The sequence below is a fragment of the Nomia melanderi genome, chromosome 5 (assembly GCF_051020985.1).
Source record: "Nomia melanderi isolate GNS246 chromosome 5, iyNomMela1, whole genome shotgun sequence".
Taxonomy (NCBI): Eukaryota; Metazoa; Arthropoda; class Insecta; order Hymenoptera; family Halictidae; genus Nomia; species Nomia melanderi.
The window spans coordinates 10,082,383-10,103,898 of NC_135003.1; the positions used below are offsets into that span (position 1 = coordinate 10,082,383).

The 21,516-nt window shown below is 39.3% G+C and overlaps 1 protein-coding gene across 1 annotated transcript; it reads left to right on the forward strand.

Annotated features, from left to right (window-relative positions):
- The first annotated feature begins 8,857 nt into the window (after positions 1-8,857).
- NT1 (Neurotrophin 1) lies at positions 8,858-20,679 on the forward strand. Its single transcript, XM_031985466.2, has 10 exons — positions 8,858-9,293; positions 15,415-15,567; positions 15,975-16,109; positions 17,018-17,123; positions 17,371-17,494; positions 17,996-18,163; positions 18,470-18,634; positions 19,036-19,358; positions 19,600-19,882; positions 20,000-20,679. Exons 1-10 carry the CDS (start codon positions 9,261-9,263, stop codon positions 20,217-20,219), a joined length of 1,710 nt encoding a protein of 569 aa, XP_031841326.1. The 5' UTR covers positions 8,858-9,260; the 3' UTR covers positions 20,220-20,679.
- Positions 20,680-21,516: the final 837 nt, after the last annotated feature.

Consider the following 21,516-nt stretch of genomic DNA (forward strand, 5'->3'; position numbering starts at 1 on the left):
TTTTCATTTATTTCAGTTTATACGTTTCTTAGTTGTTACGGACGTGTCGAATTTATTCTTGCGATTCGTGTGTATAAAACGATTTGCCACTGGAAGTTGTGAATCTGTTAAAAATTGAATTAGCATCTCAAACCGACGGGGTTCTTAATGCACAATATGTGTCGGTGATATTTCCTTCGGGCAATCTCGTCAGATTTTTTATAAAAATTAGTCAGTGCGATACAAAATAATCGCAGGTCATTCGGCTCGAAACTGTATATTATCGGTGCACGGAGAGTGTTGCCGCTATTAATGGCCTCTCGGAGCGCGGAACGCCGTTTTCGCAATTAAGGGTGTGACTTGGAGGGTACCTTCGGTTCTTGATTAATCGAATCGCGTTCCCCAACGACACGCAAATTTATTTACGAACCGACGGCCGAGATAAGGGCGAAAGCCGCGACGCGGTGGTGCGTTCGGCTCGTTCCATCAAAGTCTCCGGAGTCAGGGGTTCGAGGAAGAAAAAAGTGAAGGCGGGTAGGAAAGATCCCATTTAAAAAGTTGTGGGCGTTGTGAGGGCTGGGAGACACGATGAATGATTTAATTTTATTGGCCACACTATTCACGTGCTCGTTTCTTATATCGCTATCTAGCCGGAACGTTTTATTGCGTCAATTAACGCGTTTATCGGTATGATTCAGCTTTTCCTTTTTCTTATTACTTCGAAATTAGAGTACTTTTCGCAATTTACGCGCCGCCCAGGAAGTAATTTTTTTCGTCGACAAATTATGCTCGTAATGTTTTTTTTATTTCGTGGTAATTTCTTGGCTAAAAAAAGGATGTATAAAAAACTATATATTTTCGTGGAATCCCAGTGTTCTAACTTGAAATATATAATTTCCTTTCAAGTGTAAAGTAAAACTGATTGCTTCGTAGTATCAGTTTCGATATGTCTCTATGAATCAAATATGATTCACTCGTAAAACTTCGACTTTAAAGTAAAAGCTTGTGTTTTAGTGATTACATAAAATATATCAGTTAACGAAGATATCATCCGATTAATGTTAAAGTACGTGGCATAAATGTGGCAATGCAAAATTGGAATAATAAAATTCAGAACATAAGAAGTTAATGTTTCCAGCTAATGAAAAAATACAGCGAATCTCCTCATTAAGTAAGTTACGAATTATCACGTTAACAGATCTGTGGTTGACGAATGCACAATTTTCATCAAAATTGCACGATCAACCTCCGTTGTTATTTCGATATAGGAAGCTCGGAGCGACGTCTTAATTATTTCCACCCGCGACAGCTAATTAAGACCGATCATCGTCACGGACTACGCGAGCAGTTCGCAATTAACACTCGAACTTCCGTCTGCAACGCGATCCCCGGCAGAAACAGGAAACAACTAGGCGGCACGTCGGTAAACTTCGATTTCGTTATGTGCTCGTAGTAGTCAACATGTTGGCTGCCACAAAAGACATCAGGATTTTATGTATTACTTATTCTCTCTGTAGCAAAGATAAAGAGGAAGAATTAATACATCATTATCTAGTTGAGCTACTGAGCATTTTGATTCTACATCAGTTATCTTACGAACTATGAATATTATCTTGTAATTTGGAAGTTCCGGTCATCGGTGACTGCCGCGGTACTCAACGTATTAACCAGTCGGCTAAAAATAACGTCTTCTGCGCGTGATTTTATAAAACGAAAAAACACGAGTCTTCAGTCTCAGTATTTTTTTTTATATCAGATCACCGAGAGACGTTGCTTGACGAAAATAGAGAGAAAAGGAGAAAAAAAGGCGAAGCATTTGCATAATTTCAGGAATTACCACGCCAGCCTGGTAACGGTATTATTCTTCGGCTTCGGACATCTGGAAGAGGTTCCTGTCTATTAATTGAATCCTCGCGACAACCGGTGCTTTACAGCCGAGTGAATTGCGCGAGATCCGCCGGAATAATTAAATTGCGGGATCGATAATTTATTGCGGAGGTTCCCAAACGCTTCGGCGTTATGTGACATTGATGACTTTCGCCTCGGGAAGGATTCGTTTGACGCGCAAAAACAATGTTTCCATTTACGACGTGCATGATTAATAAATCTTTTCCTCGGCGTGATTGTCGTCTTAATAACGTCTATAACATTTTGTACGTACAAGATTTATACAGGTAATTGTCGAGTCGAAGCCGTACGGGGGTCAAATCATCGGGGATTGCTGAGTGATCCCTGAAACCTGTCAGTAGCAACTGTGTGGACGGCGTATGAACGTTCCCCGAAGTTGTCTTCACTTTTCTCGGCAGTCGTGTGCTTGCCGCAACATGCACCGGGATAAGGATCGTTATCGTAAATTGGATCGCATTCCAGAAATCTTGAAATAGCCGTAAAACGTCCAGACTCGCTTATTGCCGTGGGCGAACCAACGATCCGACGTCGCGAGATGATTCATTTAAAAGGCGCGTAAAATTTATTGATCCCTACGATACAACATATTAGTGTGTACCGATTCCTTTGTTTCTAAACAATTCAGAGAAAATTGTGTGTTGTTTCCTACGTATTCCCTGTTCATTATATATTACGATTGCGACGGATAATATTCGTGGAATAGTACGTATTAGAAGATATGGTAAGGAAATATTGATTTGCTTATTGTGCTAACGCAATTGAACTGTAAATCGTAAATCATAGTTTCACTTATCCCATGACGGGACCACTCGGGTCAATTCTCCCGCGTTTTCTCTCGTATTCGTTTATATCCTTTCTCCTAACCATAACGCACAGTCTCATCCCACATAGCGTATCCATTTTCCCACACAGCCACGCGGATTTTCTATGTCAATGGACTCCGTTTGATATTCGTCAAATGTATTACACGGTAATATTCGTATTTTTTATGAATATTAATATTAACAAAATCTATGAATAACATTCGTCATTTAATATTATGGTTAATAAAATATATGTTGAAATTCAGCATTTCTTAATACTATTGCCCTAATTGCAGGAATTCCTACCGACTCTACTTGAATGAAATTTTTGTGACCATGTGCAGTGCAACTTCGCAGTGTAACGGTCATAACCATTGAAGTTCTTAATGAAGCTCGTGAACGAGCGTTGCCATTCTAGACAGGTAGTGCGTAATCAGAAGTAAGATCACGGTGACACGTTCCACTTTCGTTCGTTACCGACTGAAAATTCTGCCTTTCGTTGATCAACGCCATTTTTTGATAGTATAGTTAACGAGCCCGTGACCTAAATATTTCACGAAACGAGCGCGTTTCACTTTCCCGAAACTCGTTGAAACCATTTACGAGCGTGTGTGTCGAATCGGGAATATTGGGCTATCGCGAATACGTGGCGTTTATTAAATTTTTTTATTTATTACCGTTCAACAATCGAGATTCCTGTTTCGTTCCACCTCAGTGATAGAACATCGCTAACGAAACGTCGGTGAAGCGACTTTTAAAGGAATAAAAGATATCTTTAGATACCGCGCTAACCATTTCTGGCAGTGAAAGACACGCCGAGGCTTTTGAAGCAATTGCGACTTCGGTTTCTTCAGTTGGGCGGTCTCTTATTGAATCCTTTTCAAGAAGTAGGTTATGTCAGTATCGCACATCGGATTCTCGTTCCTTTTGTACTCAACGCGAAGGGTAAATTATGTTTGCTTTAATTCTTGGAATTAATTTTGTTACGTGCAACCGTTCAAGAGATACGATTTATCATTTCGATCTAAGCTTTCTCACAAGCTGTGAGGAACGTGAACGTTCAAAGGCAATGATTTTTGTAACACGTTTTGGATTAAAAGATGTAGACCATTGATCGTTGTAATTGGTCAATGAGAAACAAAAGGTTAAAATTATTCTCAGGATTCGGTGTTAATTATGGTAAGAACGTGTCTTGATCATCGAAAGTTTCGAGGAAACCAGGATGTCTTTAATTCCCTAACAAGGAGTAAATATAGGAAACGAGCAATTTGAAGCGACGCGCAAATTATACAGTTAAAAGCTAATTGGCTAATTTGAAACGAAAACAGTGAAAGTGACTTCCAGTAACACGGAACAATCGAAAAAACGAGGTTGAGCAGCAGAATGCGATGGTACCGGTTAATTGCTGACGCGCCTAGTCAGCAACAGGTGTCATGGAACTGTAACACACTTTCGGCGTTCCAATTCGCGCGACAAGCTCATTCAAACACACGTTCCAACACTTCGAAAGAATAAACTTTAACGATTTTCAAGTTAAAAGATCGCGAGTTCTACGTTTTATCACATCTGCGATTGTTCTTACGCTGGACGCATCCTTTCAAAGCATTAAGGTCAACGGAAACACAATCATCTTTCAAAAACTGTCAAGAAATGCAAAACATCCTTTCCCACATTACACGCAGTGAAAATGTTTAATAATCATTACTTATCATCCCAATTGAATGTAAATGTTTCCTGCCAAGTAGCATCGATATTCAACGACACAAGACCTCTTGAAGGGAACTAAAACCACGAACATTCCAGAAACCACTCTTACCAAATCGCACATATTCAAACCCCGTTCATCCGTAACGAACATCAACTGCCCGAAATATTTCATCAACATGAGTACCAACGAAACAGGAGAAATCTTACTCCTCGATACAATCGTAGCGAACATTACCGAGAATGCTAAACCGTCGATCAACGGTCGCCCCGAAATGTAACGTGACCGGGAACGCGCATCCGAGAGGACACTGTATAAATCTCGCATACAAGTGGGAAACTTTTACGACGCCTCCTCTCCTAATTTTCTCCAATAAATTTCGCGACACAGAACTACCACGGGCACGCGTAAAGTGTCACGGGATACGAGTCTGCGGGCGCCGTTGTCCATTGTCCGGTAGAGCCTGCAGCACGGCTGAATCTGCATTCCGGAACGGCGTGCGCGTTGCAGCCGATAGGCCGCCGCATAAAGATCGCGTGAACGCGTGTCCCCGAGGAACGGCCTTAACGACGCTCGCCCTGCCACCCTCGGGACTGCGACGCAATGATTCTCCCGACCGGTATGTTTAAGGGACTCGTGGAAATCGAAATAAATCGGCGAGGAATCGATCGCGGAACGATCGCCGGGTCACTTAAAGCGATCGAGGAAACGGTTATTGCATCGGTATGGCCGGTTTATACGGCGTTACGTACGCCCCGACAACGCCACGGACATGTTACACCGGCCACGTACGAGTCCCCGTACGCGGAGCGCGCGTTTTTTCCCACCCTTTCCGGCGGGAATCGTTTTTCGAACTTATTCATTCGCGTGTTTCCGCGGATGGCTCGTTGTTAACGATCTCCTCGCGCTGTCCGCCACGGTACGATGGAAAATGCGAAAGGGTTTAAGATGAGAGTCTTTCGAAAGTCGTGAAATGTTTGTTACACGCTTTCGTTCCGATTTGAACGGGTTGTACGTGTTCGGGTATTTGAAAGTGTGTTTACGTCGCTACCGGTAGCTGAGTTTCGAAAAATTATTGGAAGTTCTGGGTATAAACTGGTTGTACAGATTCATTTGGAAACAGAATTTTAATATGTCTATCTTAGAAAGTGTCAACTACGGTTTTCGAAACGCGACTTTATACTCGAATGTTTTCCTATATCAAATTATTTGTAATAGAACATTGTTATTCATTAGGTTTTAATTGATCGATAGATCAACCATCGTAATGACAGTCGCAATGTTTCTGACACGCAGAATCCCTTCGCGAGAGATGTCAGCCGCGTTCAAGGAGCTCGTCGCAATCCCGAAGTAGATAACTATAATACTACAGTGCATCAACGATTGTGCGGCGCGTCGATTGCTTCCCCGAGTGTTCCGTAGATTCTATCAGCAATTCCGTTTCGTTAAACGTTACGTTAAACACCGTAACGACTGCTTGCGCCGGACGTTCTCGTGCAAAATGTCGCCAATTACGGGCCGCGTCCGATGCCCGTCGTACGCCATAGAAACTCCCCGGAAAGTAACATGCGAGGAGTGACGAACGCTGATTGCCGGCTTTAACGGGCGGCCGTGCTCGAAACGAAACCCTATCCTATCTAATCCAGAAACGCTCAGCCGCTTTCACCCTTCCGTTCGTCAGTCCGCCATTTAGAGACGTGGGCCGCGGGCTGCGCGAAGCAAAACGAATTTTAAATGGGGGCAGGATTTAACGCGCGCCGGGGAAACTTTATTGACGGAAGAACGTTCGCTGCTTCGCTTTTAATTGCCGCTGTTTACGACAATGACGCACCGGCTGCTTTGATCGGACGATACAGCGATGTATTCACCCTTCGGGGACGAGGATTTTTTCAGCTTCGAGAAACTCTTCGCATAAGAAATTGAATTATGCATTGAAGTCTTAATCATTGGGGCGAGGAATGGTTTTCTTCGATACGTGCCAAAAATACAGAGCGTGTAACATTACATATTTATATGTTTGCTACAAGTAATGCTATAAGTGTGAATACTTTTTAGTAGTAAGTACAAGTGTGTTTTGCAAAAGTTGCACCGATGAGCAGCACGTTGTTCGTACTGCTGAACGGTTGAATATTAGAAAAGAAGAAAGTCGTATATCAATATTTCCTGATTTGAATAATTAAATTATTCATTTGTAGCTGTTGGTTTCAGGTGTCAAAGTTCGAAGTCGTTACTACTGCGTGGTTCGATTGCAGATGTTTTTTATGTGTCCATCAAAGGGTACAGAGTTCCGCTCGAAATGTTTAAACTCGTGCTGAGATTTTTATGATGTTTGAGTATTCTTGAGATTCCCTCTGACGTATCCGTGTGGAACTGATTTATTGCGAGTTGCAATGCATAATTTATGATTGTAATTGAATGGACGGTAATCGGTGAGATGTACCTTCATTATTTTCGATGACTTGTAGATTCCATTTTAATGTAATGTTTAAAAAGTGCTTAGAATCAATGATTAAGGGATTGTTAAGAATTGTAGGATGGTTAGGTCATTAAATAATGGATCATTAAATAATGACGCAGAAAAATCAGAAGATATAGGAAGGGCATAAGCTTGTAATAAAGGAAATGTATGTGAATTTTTATTATCTGTATAAGCCGGCAAACAGCTTTATTAAGATTATATTTCCGTGGTGCAATTTCCCATCAATTAAATATATTATAGTAAATTCTTGGTAAAACCGAGTGTAGTGTATACTAAAGTGATAATTCACTTCTGAGTTTCAATCAGAAAATTCCATTACACGTAACGTCTGTTCTGGATATTAAATCTGTACACTTGAATTAATATGCATCCTCTTTTCACTATACTAGCACAAAGACAGTACATAATTAATTCATTACATTCCACTTTCTAAAGTAATATTGCTTTTTTCTATTGCCACACTTTCGTAATCGCTCTCCCGCAGTCGCGTTAAACGCTTCTATTGAAAATTAATTTACATTCAATTCAGTACTAAGTCTATTATATTTGTTAATAGTTGTGTTAAATAAAACAAAAGAATATTCTTATTAAATAATACAGAGATAGGTATTACAGAGACATCTTAATTGTACATATTTGGATTTCTGTAACATGCGTATGTGTGTCATAAGGAATTTATCAAAAGAAGTGACGTTCCATGCGTTACGACCTAATATTATTTCGAAGCCCGCAGACACGAGATCTTCCATCGAAAGTACTCGCTCGGAGTGGTAATCACGGAGAAAACATCGCACGCAGCTTAGAGAAATACCACGTCGGCTCTTCAATTGACCACTTTAGATTTGAATTCGAGAGAGTCGGGAATCTAATCGTGAAAGGTATTATTAAGGAATGGTCTGAATACTTTTGATCAATTTACAGCAATCCAACAATGTCCTCATTTACCGAGAACAAATGTCATAAATAGATACAGCTTGGTAGGTAAAAAGTGCCAGTATTCTTCCATAGTTAACCTTTTAAATATTTCCACGTGCTTCATTTTACATTGGTACTGACAAAAATAAAACAAAACGGAAGCTGAAATAAAGTTGAACAAGAGAATACCCATTTATTTCAGGAAGAAACGAAAACAAATAAATGAAAAGTGACTCTTAAAAAAGAATACTTTAAGTATCCATAAACACCCTCATTTAGTCACTAAAACAATAATTATTGTAATCAGCCACCACTTCCCAAAATATCCTCAAACAACGCACAGCACCCCCAATAGCATCAAACAAAGTATCTGCCCTGAATTAACTGACTCCATAGAATTAACAACGACCCATTAATCCCTTAAATATCCCATTCATCCATAAAAATCACCAAAACAATCAACGGAAGGTCAATTAATTAATCATTCAAAACAACAGGAACACCAAAAAAATTATTCCCCACCGATACTTCCACTCCAACAGTCTCCCTCCTCGAGTCCCCATGAATTCACACCTTCTGATCCCCACCGCAGCTTTCCCTATAGTCGCTAGAAAAACAATGAAAACGAAGGCGTGCAGAATCAAGAGGTACAGGGAGAGCAGAACAACGAGGCGAGTTCGCGATAAAGAGTGTTGAAAGAAGAAAAGAAGGAGGCAGATGAGTCAATCAGCGACTATCGCGAAGAAAACGAGACGTGCTGTCACATCAAGGGTGACGCGGGCGACCACCGCCGCGGCTGCGGCTGCTCTCTTCGGAGCGGAGCGTAGGAAGGAGGAGAGGGTCGGATGGCCGACTTCTTCCTCCTCTCGGATACGACACGCTTATCCGCCGTCCGGTTTTCTCGGTCACGGCTCCGCGCGCGAAGCGGGGAACACGCAGGACGAGCCACGCTCGTTCCTACTTACATTATCCCCACGTGAGGACCCGGCCGGCCTGGCGTCGCATCGATTCTTCTTCTTCTTCTTCTTCTTCTTCTTCCTCGGCATCTCCTTCCCCTGCCACGATGAAGACGAGGAGACGGTACGCGCGCGCGTTCACCGCCGGCTCAAAGAAGAAGAGCCAGTGCTGCCTCCGCGACCGCAGAATTTTTCATCTCGCGACGGTACACGCGTGGAGCCGCTGTCTCTCTCCGCTGCCACACGAAACCCTAATAAATTGTACTGTGCGCGGCGCGAAGAATTAATAAGGGAGAGGCTTTGAGGAGTACGTGAAACTCGAGGAACTCTGTATCTCGCGGGGAACTCGGTGAACAGGGTGTCACGGGATTTGAAGTAGGTTTGAGGACCCAGTGATGAAATTGTATTTCCTTCGAGGAATCATTGGTAGAGATTGATCGTCAATTGAGAGTGACAGTGAATATTGTTCCGCGGATTTTCAAGGAGCGAGTTGATGAGAGAATACACGGGAAGCAATGATGACGCGGGGATTTCTTCTGTTTTCGGTGGTAAGTTGCTTGAGTTTGTTTTATTCTTGTATTGTGGATGTCGTGATTGGTACTAAGTGGTAGGGATTATTAAAAAAATTTTAGTGTTTGCTACTGAATTGGCATGCTCCACTATTCAGAAATGTTTGACACCGAAGTGATTTGTTTTATGAGACTGAAGTATTTGTTAAAATTTGTTATAGTGATTACTCTGTTAGATATATCATGTTTATATTCTATTAATATTTCTGCATCTCGTGGATTCTAACGGGACTTAATCAAGTCGATTTATTACCGTGAACGTTTATATTTATTACGTTTTGATTCTAACAAGAACTGTCAATCGTAGCGTGGAAGTTTAATTCATGATCACGGTATGACTTTCACGGTATTTTCCATGGTAGCAGAACGTATTTTATTTTAATTACACGATACTTTCTTGTAATAATTCGGCCATCTCATGTACGCTCGACCGTATAATTGCTTCATCACGAGAATCGACCAATAAAGTAACAAAGAACGCGTCCCGTAATGTATTCCGCAGACCCAAATTGTCGATGTAGATACTACTTTCTTTGGAAGCTTCCAGCAGGGAGAGATTCATAGGAAATTTATAGTACGCCTCACAGAAGTCGATGTTACGCTGAATTTATTTGACAGCTGCGAGTATTCCCGTGACGTTTAGCTTCGCGTATAAAATACCGGGAAAGATGTCGAATCGCCTTTTAACGCGCAGGTCCTTCCGATTCGGAGTCGCAGACGCGATCCGGTGTTTTCATCTTTAAAAGGTGACTGACTGTCCGTCCACCTGACCGCGTCTGCTCGTTCTCTTGGAATAAAGTGGAACAACCTTTGCGTGGCCTTGATCCGGTAATCTGTCGGAACCAGGAAAAGTAAATATCTTCCTCTGAATCGCTGCGGGATACCGAGTTCGCTCTCGTGTGGTTGCGAGTGAAACATTTTCTCAACTAGCCAACGTGAAGTTGCATGTCTAGCTTGCTATTTCCATAATCGCATTTTTCACTGAAACCAGTCACGAAAATCTGAACACACCTGTAAAATTTGTAATATTTCTTTTAAACAGCGAATATAATTGTTTTACTGTTATTCAGTTCACTTTTTGAAGACAGGTTTCAAGGAAATCAGATTAAATTGCGTCAGCAGCAGAAGAATAAAATGGTTTGACGAATGATATGTTATTTGAAGTTAATGTCATAACAGATTTCATGACGGTTGGATTGTTATTATAAACGACGTTGATAAATGAACACAATTGGAAAGGTATTACGTACTATTTACTTTAAGTGTTATAATGTACGTTTGAATGTTTATTTTGAAAATATTTCGATAATCGACAGACAAGAACACGAACAGTCAGCAGCTTCGAGCGAGATTAAAATACTTTTTCTTCGTCATCGCAGGGTATTTCGTTTGATCCGCCGCCACGTAGCGGAAGATTCACTGTGACTTGTAATTTACGACGAGCATTTATCTCCCGGACTCGATAATCCCGGTGAAAGTTCCCGATGATAATCTAACATCCACGAAAGTTGATAATGAAAGTCATAAGCGCATTAAGCCAGATGTCTCTCTCGACAAGAAAACGCTCGTACGCGCAGAAATGATCAGACACGCGTCTATGCACGCGGTGGACGTTATAATAGAAAGTTGCAGTTTACGGCTGCACCATTTTCATTTTCAAGCGACGCATCGATACTTCGGGGACCAACCCATAAATCAGTCCTTCCTTTCAAAATTCATGATTCAGTATAAATTGCGTGTGAAAGTGTAATCAAACCATTCGAAAGTCGTTGGTTTCTGCAATTAAATTAAAATTGAATGTAAATACACGCACTGAGAAGTCAGGTCGCCGCAGAAACCAAAACCATTGCGTGATTCTAATCCTGAAGAATTTCTCGATTATTCAGTGCAAATGAAGGTCGGGCAATTAACACTAACCATAGTGGCACATTACATGATACATTTTTGTTTAGTGGAAACAGAAACAAAAGGAAGGATGATAATTGGAAAACCAATTAATCGGACAATATAGGAATGGATATGAAATTAACACGTTGAATGTCATGGGGGTCACCGGTGACCCCCAACCAAATCGAATTACTATAGTTCACTCAATTAAACCATGATTATTTGAAAACATTTCTATATTATAAAACATGCTATATAATGCGGTGACATCTAGCTATATAATAATACAAGTCAATCAAATGATTTAATATTATACTTTTTCCGTTTTCTACATTTTGCTCTACGATATTGCGCGGCATTTAACGTGTTAAATGAAGAAAAGAAAACGCAGAATTTTAAATACGGTCGTCTCACCGGTAGGGTTAGTTGTTAAGTTGCATATCGTCGCAGAAAACCTTTTTCCCGAAGCAATTTACAGAAACACGAGACACCAAAATTTCTTTTCCTCTTAAGAATTTTAATCAGTTGAAAGTAAGATAACAGTATCCTTAGATTCTTCTGTTCTATTCTATTTTCCATTGTCTTATAATTCTACGTACTCGTCTTCGCTACAAGTGCATGTGGCATTTACCTACGCAGTTTACGTGAAGCGTTTCGTAAAGGGTCAGCGAAACAAAACAGGCGAATTTCTCACAGCTAATATATTTTAAGCAACATAACGGAAAGGATTCCTACGGCTGTTTGATAACGAACAGTCATAACTATAATAGAGAGTTACGAAACATCCTGAAAATTGTAGACTATTAGCTAAGAAGCGATGACGAACAACGATACATAAGAAAAGGATCAGTCAGTGAAATCGTAGCTCTTCCTCCTGGTGAGCATCATGGTTACTGGGTCAGCGCTGATTGCAAACAGCAGAGGATATGTTGGAATTTCCACTTTTACGGTTATTTCACGTAGCATAATGCATCTGGTCTTAGCGCGTGCTTTTACATTGTCCACTTCTTGACACCGCGCACACTTTTGTCGCGCTGTTATTATCACACTTGGGCTTTCAAGCTTATCAGAGCTCACTTTATAAAGAAACAGTCCCTTGGACGATACTCGCTGAAAAGCTCAGAGAATTTTTGTAATGTAATCATTGGAATTTGTCAAATTCTGTGGAAAATATTTCTCTCGAGACAAGAGGGGAAGAGAAACCATAGTTATATAATGTATTGTACAATAGAAGTAAATTAATTTTGATATACGATGAAAGAAATTATTATTTGTTGTATTATTATATATTGATAGTAGTTATTTGATTGATTTCAATGATAACAGTAATTATTATTAATATTCCTCTTTAATTATTATTCAATTTTCCAATGGGAAGGGAAAGAAATGAAACTAATAATCTCCTAGGTTCAGACAAGATTGATCATAGTTGTACCCAAGAATACTAGTAAGAACACAACATTTCGTTGCCATACATCAATGCCATCAGCGATGCCCGCAGCAGTGGCAAAATTGACAGCGCCAAATCAGATATGTTCAACGTACAGTACCCCGGGGCTCTTTCTGTAAATATATGGGACCACCCAGGATTGATATGATCCAATTAAACTGAATCTGATTTCGAATGTTCGTTGCAATCAGTCAAAATATTTCGTTTCGACATTAATGACACGTGATTTGATTTTGAAATTGACTCAAATTGGAAGCTGTTCATAGAATATGTACAAAATAATTCTGACATAGATGAGTTTCTAATTTTCTATCTTAATTTAAAGATGCCGAAAAACTTGAACTTCTGAATTTCCTCGTCTTCCTCTTCCCTTTATGAATTTCAATCAAATTTCACGGTAATATGCAATATTAATTAGCTACTTTCACTAGAATCGTTGAAGCCCGCTAAGCTACATTGTCAAAAATTTATATTTTAGAAAGTTACCCTAGCTCGGTAATTTCGTATCAGGGTGAAAGTTACACAACCGTTTTATTCAAATTCGAAGAGAGAAACTAGACAGACGAAATAAATGAAAATCCGCACCGAACCGATGCACAGCCACCAATTAATCAATGATTCATTGAGCCGATCGGCGGGATATACGGTTTAACGATTGCGTATCTCGTAGTTCCAGCCGGATATCATCTTAATGAATATCGACTACGGCGACGTAAATGCTTATTTTTGTTCGGAACTAGTCGGACATTTGGAACAACGTAACTTTCACCTGTTCCGTCGGTCTCGGCGATCGTGGGCTACGTTTTCCTTATTCTCTTTTCCCGCGTCGCTCGATGGAAAACTTACGATTTCAACTCAACCGTGTCATTAGATCGACGTTACAATTTATATAGGGCAGGAGTTATTTTTCACGAGTTCGTTTTGGTAAGAATATTTTACTAAGACCCAATCAACCGTCGTAAAGGAAACATACAAATGCGCGCGACCGTTTCACGGCTTTGCAAACCTTCAATTTGCAAGATGCGATAGCACTAACTATGGCTGTAAAGCAAAACAATATAAATTGCATGTTTTCACCTGCAAGATATTGCGATTTACACTTCGGTATCGTTAAACTTATGTTACAAAAAGAAACGATTTCGTGTATCCTTTTCCCTCTTACTTTAACACAACAATCAACTCATCGATCTCAATTAATCGTCAGATCGCGATAGGAATTTTGATAAAAATGTAACTTACATAATTATCGCATTGCGAGTGTAAATGTAACGTAATGGACTTTACAAAAGGAATAATAGAAATCCAAACGTAACACCAATCATTAATAACCGAGACATTAGATCTTGATGACGAATCAAAATATAATACTACCTAACGAAACGATCAGTATCCTAAAAATAGAACTCCCAAATTTATTCGCGTACATCCTTACTTCCGTTATTTCCATCACGGCAGTTACTCGTGTCCTGAATCCCTTTTTCCCGTTTCAAATAAAAATTTCCCGTTCGCGGTATCCATAATACCATAAAATACATTTATTGGTAACTAAGACGTATCAGATTTTCAGCGGTGCTTCTTAATTTGCATACATGAATATTCATGACCGGCAGACTATTCGGGCGACGGGCAAAGCAATGGAGTCGCCGGTTAGGCTCGCATCTGCCATTAGCTACGACTGTCGAGAGTGAAACTCTCGATCCGATAGATAGCATTACGCGTCAATTTGCGCATCGCGCCGTCATTTCCGCCCGTTTGACGGCGAAACGAGATTCCTTCCGCGATACCTGGCCCGCGAAAAGCTCGCGTAACTCATCCCCGGTATCAATTCCCGCGCTCATAATGAAGGAATTGTGCTATTGTCTCGTTCGGAAAATCCTATCCTTCGAATCGCGCGAATTGCGATTACAAGAGGGAAACGGTCTTCTTCGTTGGAACGATGGCCCGTGGACGATAATGCCTCTTACGGTGGTACATTGCACCCGGAGAATACGCGGGAATAAAAAGGAGGAAGAAATAAAACAGGCAATACCAGTTTCGGGACACGAATGAATCTTTATCAAGAATCTTCTTTCTTTATTCTCCCGCTACCGGGGGGCTCGTAAATTCTACTTCTTAACGGAAAAGAATTAATTGCGCCGGTCGAATGGAGGAGGATGAGGAGCGAAAAAAGCCGGGGATTCGTTTTTTACCGGTAGGTACCCCGCGCACCTCGTTTTAAATCGCGTTATGATATAGTATCGGTCGTTAGGCGTACCGTAATTTAGAATTAGCCAAAGGTTATTAACGAGACTGATTAATTTAATGGCTTTATGCTGAAGCAGTTAGTGTCCTCGTTTGGAATACTAATTAGGCGCTGTCCGAGTCCTCGTTTTATCTCGTTGTGTAATTAAAATCCACGTGTATGACGTCGAAGCCGCGCAGTTGTGCCGCAGTTCACTTCTTGAAATTATTATAAAATCATTCGTTAGCCGTACCATTAAAAGGTTTGGAAGGATTTCTTAAAAGAATATGTTATCACTATGTTGTGCAGGAACTTGGAATATTAAACTTCGTTAGGGAACTAAATGTCTTCGTTAGGAATTGTAATAAATCGATTCGGAAACTGATAACGATAGCTTCTTCATGAAAACATTTCAAGCAGCAATCGATCGACTTTTATTCTTCCGATGGCTAGTTTCTTGATGAATAATATTATTACACAGCATATAAACAAGTTTATCGTAACGCAAACACAGGAATAATTACGACCGTTTCGTTTTGTAGGCAGTCGTGCTACTATCCTCGATTAATGTCGGTGCTGAGAAAGATCTGAAAGATGATGCAGACTTTAACGACCGTAAAGAACAGCATCAGACAACTGTCGCGTCCATCAAGATCAACGGCGAGGAGTTCAAGAACAGGACGGCGAAGATTTTGGTGAGCGAAAGAAATTTCTGGTTGATGACATGGCACGCTGACAGTGATAATCAGACTGTGAATATTTATACATATTTCAGTTTTAGAATAGAATTAGGAAACCAGATTTACAATAGGAAATGGCTTTTACTAACAAATATAAAAAGCACAGTTCGTGAATTTCGTATATTTTTCACACTCTGCGCATTCTGTGCAATTTTGCACTGTTAAATTTTCTAAGAATCTATAAAAGCATGTAGTCTAGTAATAATTATAGTTAAAACTATTCGAGAGTTAGAATTTGTTGAGAAAAAATGTAGGTCTTCGTTTATGCTATTCCATTCGTGAGAAGAATTGATACTACACGTAAATTACAATCTAATACTCGATTTAACATTTATTAAACAATTCGTTTCCTTTCAAAAAAGCTTCGTTCCTCCATCGTCAATGGTAGTCGACAGAACGCTACTAGAGGACTTGCACTCCCGCTCAATGCGGACATTGCGAAAGTCATAACCGAGGATGTTATAGATGATGAAGAGATACCGGAGGAATTACCAGAGGTAACATATTAAATAATCATAATATTTAATATTTATTTAATATAAGTAGTCAATGATTCCATATATATTTTCTATGCAAGTTTGAATATAGAATCTATTAAATATCTATAAAAGTTGGATACGTCTTCGTCATTCTTTCGTCAGACTTTCTTCACTTGAAACGGTCTTCTATAAATTCGAGTTTACCGCCTCATTAAACAGAAGTTATGATTAGAGAACAGTTTACTGCACTCCGACTTCTGGTTGGAGGGTCAATATTAGTACGCAATAACGAAGCGTGAGCGGCTGACAGTCTGTTTACCTTCAGTCACAAAAGACTGTTAGAAAGTCGTATTGAAAACTTTTCTCTATACCAAGTCACAGTGAAAATTTTCTTTTCTATTCTGAATAAACATTCCTCTATTCAAACTATGAGCTGACTTCGCTCAAGCGTCACGTCCGTTTCAAACATGGTTTTAACTATTTGTTATTCGTTAACTTATTTCTTTGCCGGAGAAGAATTTTCATTTATGTATGGTTCTGGTTTTACCCACTCGAATCATTGATTCTACTTTAAATTTAATTCAATTTCACCGTTATAAGCGATGTTCGGATAAAACTAAATCGAATCAGGTTAAAGATATGCCCGGTCGAGCAGAGATTAAGGTAACGTTGGAGCAGTTTCCCCTCGACTATCGCTTAGAATCTAGGAATTTCCAAGAGGACACTTTCGTTCGTGACTACGATCTTGTACGAGCACTTTCACATTGCAATTTATGTATTTTTCTGGCGATAGGAATTCGTGGATTTCCCGATTTCCAAATGGAAGATCGGAAACGGAGAAATCTACGTTTCTCCTACGTCGCTCGTTACTAAAACCAATCGTTTTTCGGTAGGCTATATTTCATTGCTTTCATGATTTTTTACAGGCACAAGAATTAAAGATCGTTCGACCAAATTTAAGGAAACGTCCCACTTATCGACCACCTCCACCGCGAAGACCGTCACTGACGAATCGAAGAAATGTTTACACAGGTCAATATTTTGAATTCTTTCGGTACTGACGTTATGTGTCTATTACAATATTAACATCATTAATTTTTTAATGTCAATTAGGAGTAACTCAAGATAATTTAATTTCTCTGATATATTATATTTCTATATTTATTATAAGTAACTTGTGAACTTTGTAACTTTAAAATTTGTAATATTTTAAGAGTAAACCATGTTTTATTATAATTGTAATTACTATTTACTAATATAATTGACTGCGATTTTTCAGATTTGACGAGATCATCAGTGATCAGACCACCAAGGCGACCAATCGACCCGAAGAGAGATCCCACCGAAAAAGAATGCACTTTCTTCTCAAAGACAGTTTGCCTCGAAGCGGCAGATTATCCACAGTATGCATCGCATCATTCTTTTCCCCTCATTTCACCGGAACCGAACGATTGCGCAACTATTCCCTCCGCTTAATTTTCAATGCGCTTTCTCTAATACGAAAACAATACAGGTAGCTTCAATTAGAAAAGCACGGTTTTACAATAGTAACGACATAATTCGCGGCTCATTAAAATAGAAGAAAGTTTTTTCCACAAGTTGTTCTCCACGTTCGTATATTCATTGCGCAACTGCCATATCTGCTTTACGTTCTCATAACTATTTTCATTCTTAATTAAACACCAGTGGAAGTACGGGCGACAGAAAAAAGTGTGGAGGCAATAGAGAAAGCAGGAAGTGTTTCTTTCTTTTTATGACACATAACTTTGCGGATGACAATGTGAAATCCGGATAGCATAGATCTTGTCGAACAAGATGAAATATTTCGATACTTCTTTGATAAGACATTCATTTGCTTTTCGTGGTAATTTGACATCGGTAATAATGTAATAAGTCTTTTTTAGCGAGGCAATAACCAGAAGTTTACGAGGTAACAAAGAAATGGTCGCAGCCTTGCTAACTGATTACAAGTCGCAGGATTTTGACGATTCTGCCGAAAGTCTGCCAGTCTCTTTGCCCCTTGAAAACAAGTACTCGTATGAGAGCAGATACGAGAGCAATGAAATCAGGAGGTGAAATATAATTATTTATACATTACTAGTAATTATTATTTTCGATAGTAATTCAGTGAATACACAAGAATGAGAGCGTGTACTGTGCCCCTAGTGAATGTTCACTGCGTTAACGGTAATGCTCGATAGCACAGAGCATTGCCTTCACAGAGGAGCAAAGAATTATGCTAATAGGAAATTAATATTTTAAATTTCTAATGTTTAAGATTGTAAGAATTTTTGTTGAGTTAGAATTACAATTAGGATTTATTATATTTTCGAAGACAGCCTTTAGCATAATTATTTGAAACTTTAATTATATTCCAGGAGATCTGACACAAACTCACCGTTCGAAAATGTCGAAGAAGGCTTCACCTGTCCATCAGTCATCAAATATGCGCGCCCGCAATTGGCTAGAGCAGCTTCTGGAGTTTGGAAATATATCATAAACACTGGTGAACATACGCAAACGTTGAGATTGGAAAAGTGTTTGTAAGTAAAGGAAAATTTCATATTCAGTAATTTAATCACTATCATTTCGAATACCATCAATCTCTACATTGTACTATTTCATTCACAATCTCAAATAGTTCCTTAACGTGTTCTGAAACCTCAATACTTTCATTTCGGAAGCAATCCGGCCGGTTAACACTTTCTCAAAAAACTGCGTAGAAATGGCCCAATTTTTTCGAATCGTAGAAATCGAAATTTTCTCTTCGTCACAAACGAGTGAACGAAACATCCACCTCATGCAGAATGGTTTGCGGTAGACGAGTCAAATTCCTTTGGCAACTGACGCTTCACTTTCTTCCGCAGTTCAATCGAAGAACCACAATATAACTTCTATTTAATTCTACCAACAGCGAGAAGTAAACATTGTTTTTCTTTCTCAGGAATGCGCAGTCGAGTTGTTCCTTCATTTCCGAAAATTACCGATCGTCCTGCGTGCAAGTGTATAATTACCACAGACTATTAACATGGGACAGCAAACTTGGCCTCCACATGGACATTTTCAAGGTGCCGTCTTGCTGCAGCTGTCACGTCCACGGTTACTCCGACATCTTTCCTCCCCATCAAAAAGATCCACCTCCGAAAACCAAGGAAAAGTTCCCTGGATCTGACTTCATCACTAGCAGTGATCAAAAAGAAGATTACGAAGATGTCTCCAAGCTGAACTATTTGAACAAATTTTCAGCCGCATATGATACCTCCATCGGTACAAGTTCGATCAATTAATCTTCTAAGAATATCATGGTTGCCTATGTTTTTCAATTTTTCAATTTTCAATAAGCTCAAGTAAACATAGTTATGTAGATTTTTATAGCAGTAACTCCTAATGGAATACAATAATTTGTATGAAGTTGTATTACAGAGTTCATTGGTTAGAACTGAATAAAAGTTTAATTTTACTAAAATATAGAGAAGTAGAATGAACAGACATCCTTTTTGCTGAACAGGATCGAGCAATAAGAAACCATCAATTGAGCCCACGCCAAGCCGACCATCCATCACTCTTCCCATAAGACCTAGATTAAAGAAGCCTTCACCTTCAAGTTCAAGGCCTTTTGACAATAAGTTGCCACAGCAACACGCGCCGAACACAAGAGCACCGGGATACACAGGTCCATTGTTGAAAGGACCTAGACCAAACAGACCGAGCAGACCGCCGTACAGAAGAGAGTCCACGTCGCATGCCGATGAACAGACGGAATCGTTGAACAATAGTTCAATTGTGAACAGGTAACCCATAAGAAGAACAACAGTAAAAACTACAATTATATTACATTAATAAATATATCATTATTTCAATATCTAATAAATTTGAATTTATTGTAATGAATTTTTCAAATTATATAGGTTTAGTCAGCCGTACGACCTAGACGTCGACGCATCGTCGCGGTTACAAAATGGCGGCTTCGACGAAGAATATCAAGAAACGCAGAGGCGAGTTAACTACAATTATCATCCGATTATAGACTTCTTTAGACCCGAAGCGTCGATGTTACAGTCGGCTGAGACACAATCAGCTCCCGTTCAAGACGATTCTAACTCGTGGAAGCCGGTGATTGCGTCCTAAGTGACATTTCATTTTCTTCGGAGTACCTGATCGTATCGTTCTATTGTAAAAATATTATAATTAGATGTAACGAAGCGTTTTCATATATGTAGTAGATTTATTACTTTTTATATGTATTTTTGTAGTTAAATGTTAACTCATATTCTCTCGATGAAAACTTCCTTTGTCCCTCGCTTTTATTGTTAGATCGTTCGACGGAAGGCATGGACAGTATAGAATTTGATTGACAAATTTGAATACGTGGAAGTGAATGAATCTGAGAATAATGGTAGACTGCTCGGTTTAATGGTAGCGAGCGTGTAATGCCTGTAGAAGTATTATGATCACGTTGGGCAGGTGCAATCGCGTTTCATTGTAATTATGTAATATTGTATGAATTTTATTCTATTATATTTATTATTCGTTACTTTTATTAATTTATACATTATCACCAATCAATTGTATTCCTATGACATATGGATTATGAAATATATGGTGTAGCAATCATTTCGGTGTATTTACTTTTTACTACTCTATATATTTTTAAAACAATAACTCGAAATTCTAAGAGAAAGTTACACGTTCATTTAAGTGTAGGAATACTATATAACAATATAGTATTAAAGCAACATGACTCAATAGAATGATCATTAAGTTCAATGCAATTGAATGCAGGAAATATGAGGAGCTACAGATCATTATGCAATCGACAGAACCGATAGAGTTGTATCTGAATCCACAGAAGCTTAAGCGATTAAGATCAGATCGTGAAACAATTGGTTTCAAATTAGCGGAAACAGTTGTCTTTAGTAGATACAAGCAGATGCAGTCAACCTTAGATTAATAGAATATACAATTGTGAAACACTGGATACGTAACTATATACAGGAGTCCAATAACAGGTGAGCAAAAATATATTTTCGTCTGCTATTTGCTATCTTGATATCTACGGCCATACTAATCTATATCAGAGACACCAAAATGGTGAATCGTTAAAATATAAAAACTCTTTTAACTAAACCAAAAGTACCAATTTTTTACTTTTCACTTTCATGTTGTAATTACTATAAACTAGGGACTTATAAATCAATATTGCTACGCTTCGATTGATCATTTTCATGAACCGTTTATCCAATCGTCGCGCTTCTTGTTAAATTTAGTATAATCATTTCATAATTTTATTGAAAATTGATTCGAGTCGTAGCCGCGTAAACAGTCGTTTACACGAACTCAGGAGCACCGAGCATTTTGCTTAGCTCAGTCGTCTGTGAATCGTTTGTCTCGCTCGCTAAGTTTCTGCCGAGGCGATTGTGCCCGG

Coding starts and splice junctions, on each gene's coding strand:
- NT1 (XM_031985466.2), top strand. CDS start 9,261: ATGATGACGCGGGGATTTCTTCTGTTTTCGGTG. Junction 15,568..15,974: donor ACAGGACGGCGAAGATTTTG/GTGAGCGAAAGA, acceptor CTTTCAAAAAAG/CTTCGTTCCTCCATCGTCAA. Junction 18,164..18,469: donor GAGAGCAATGAAATCAGGAG/GTGAAATATAAT, acceptor ATTATATTCCAG/GAGATCTGACACAAACTCAC.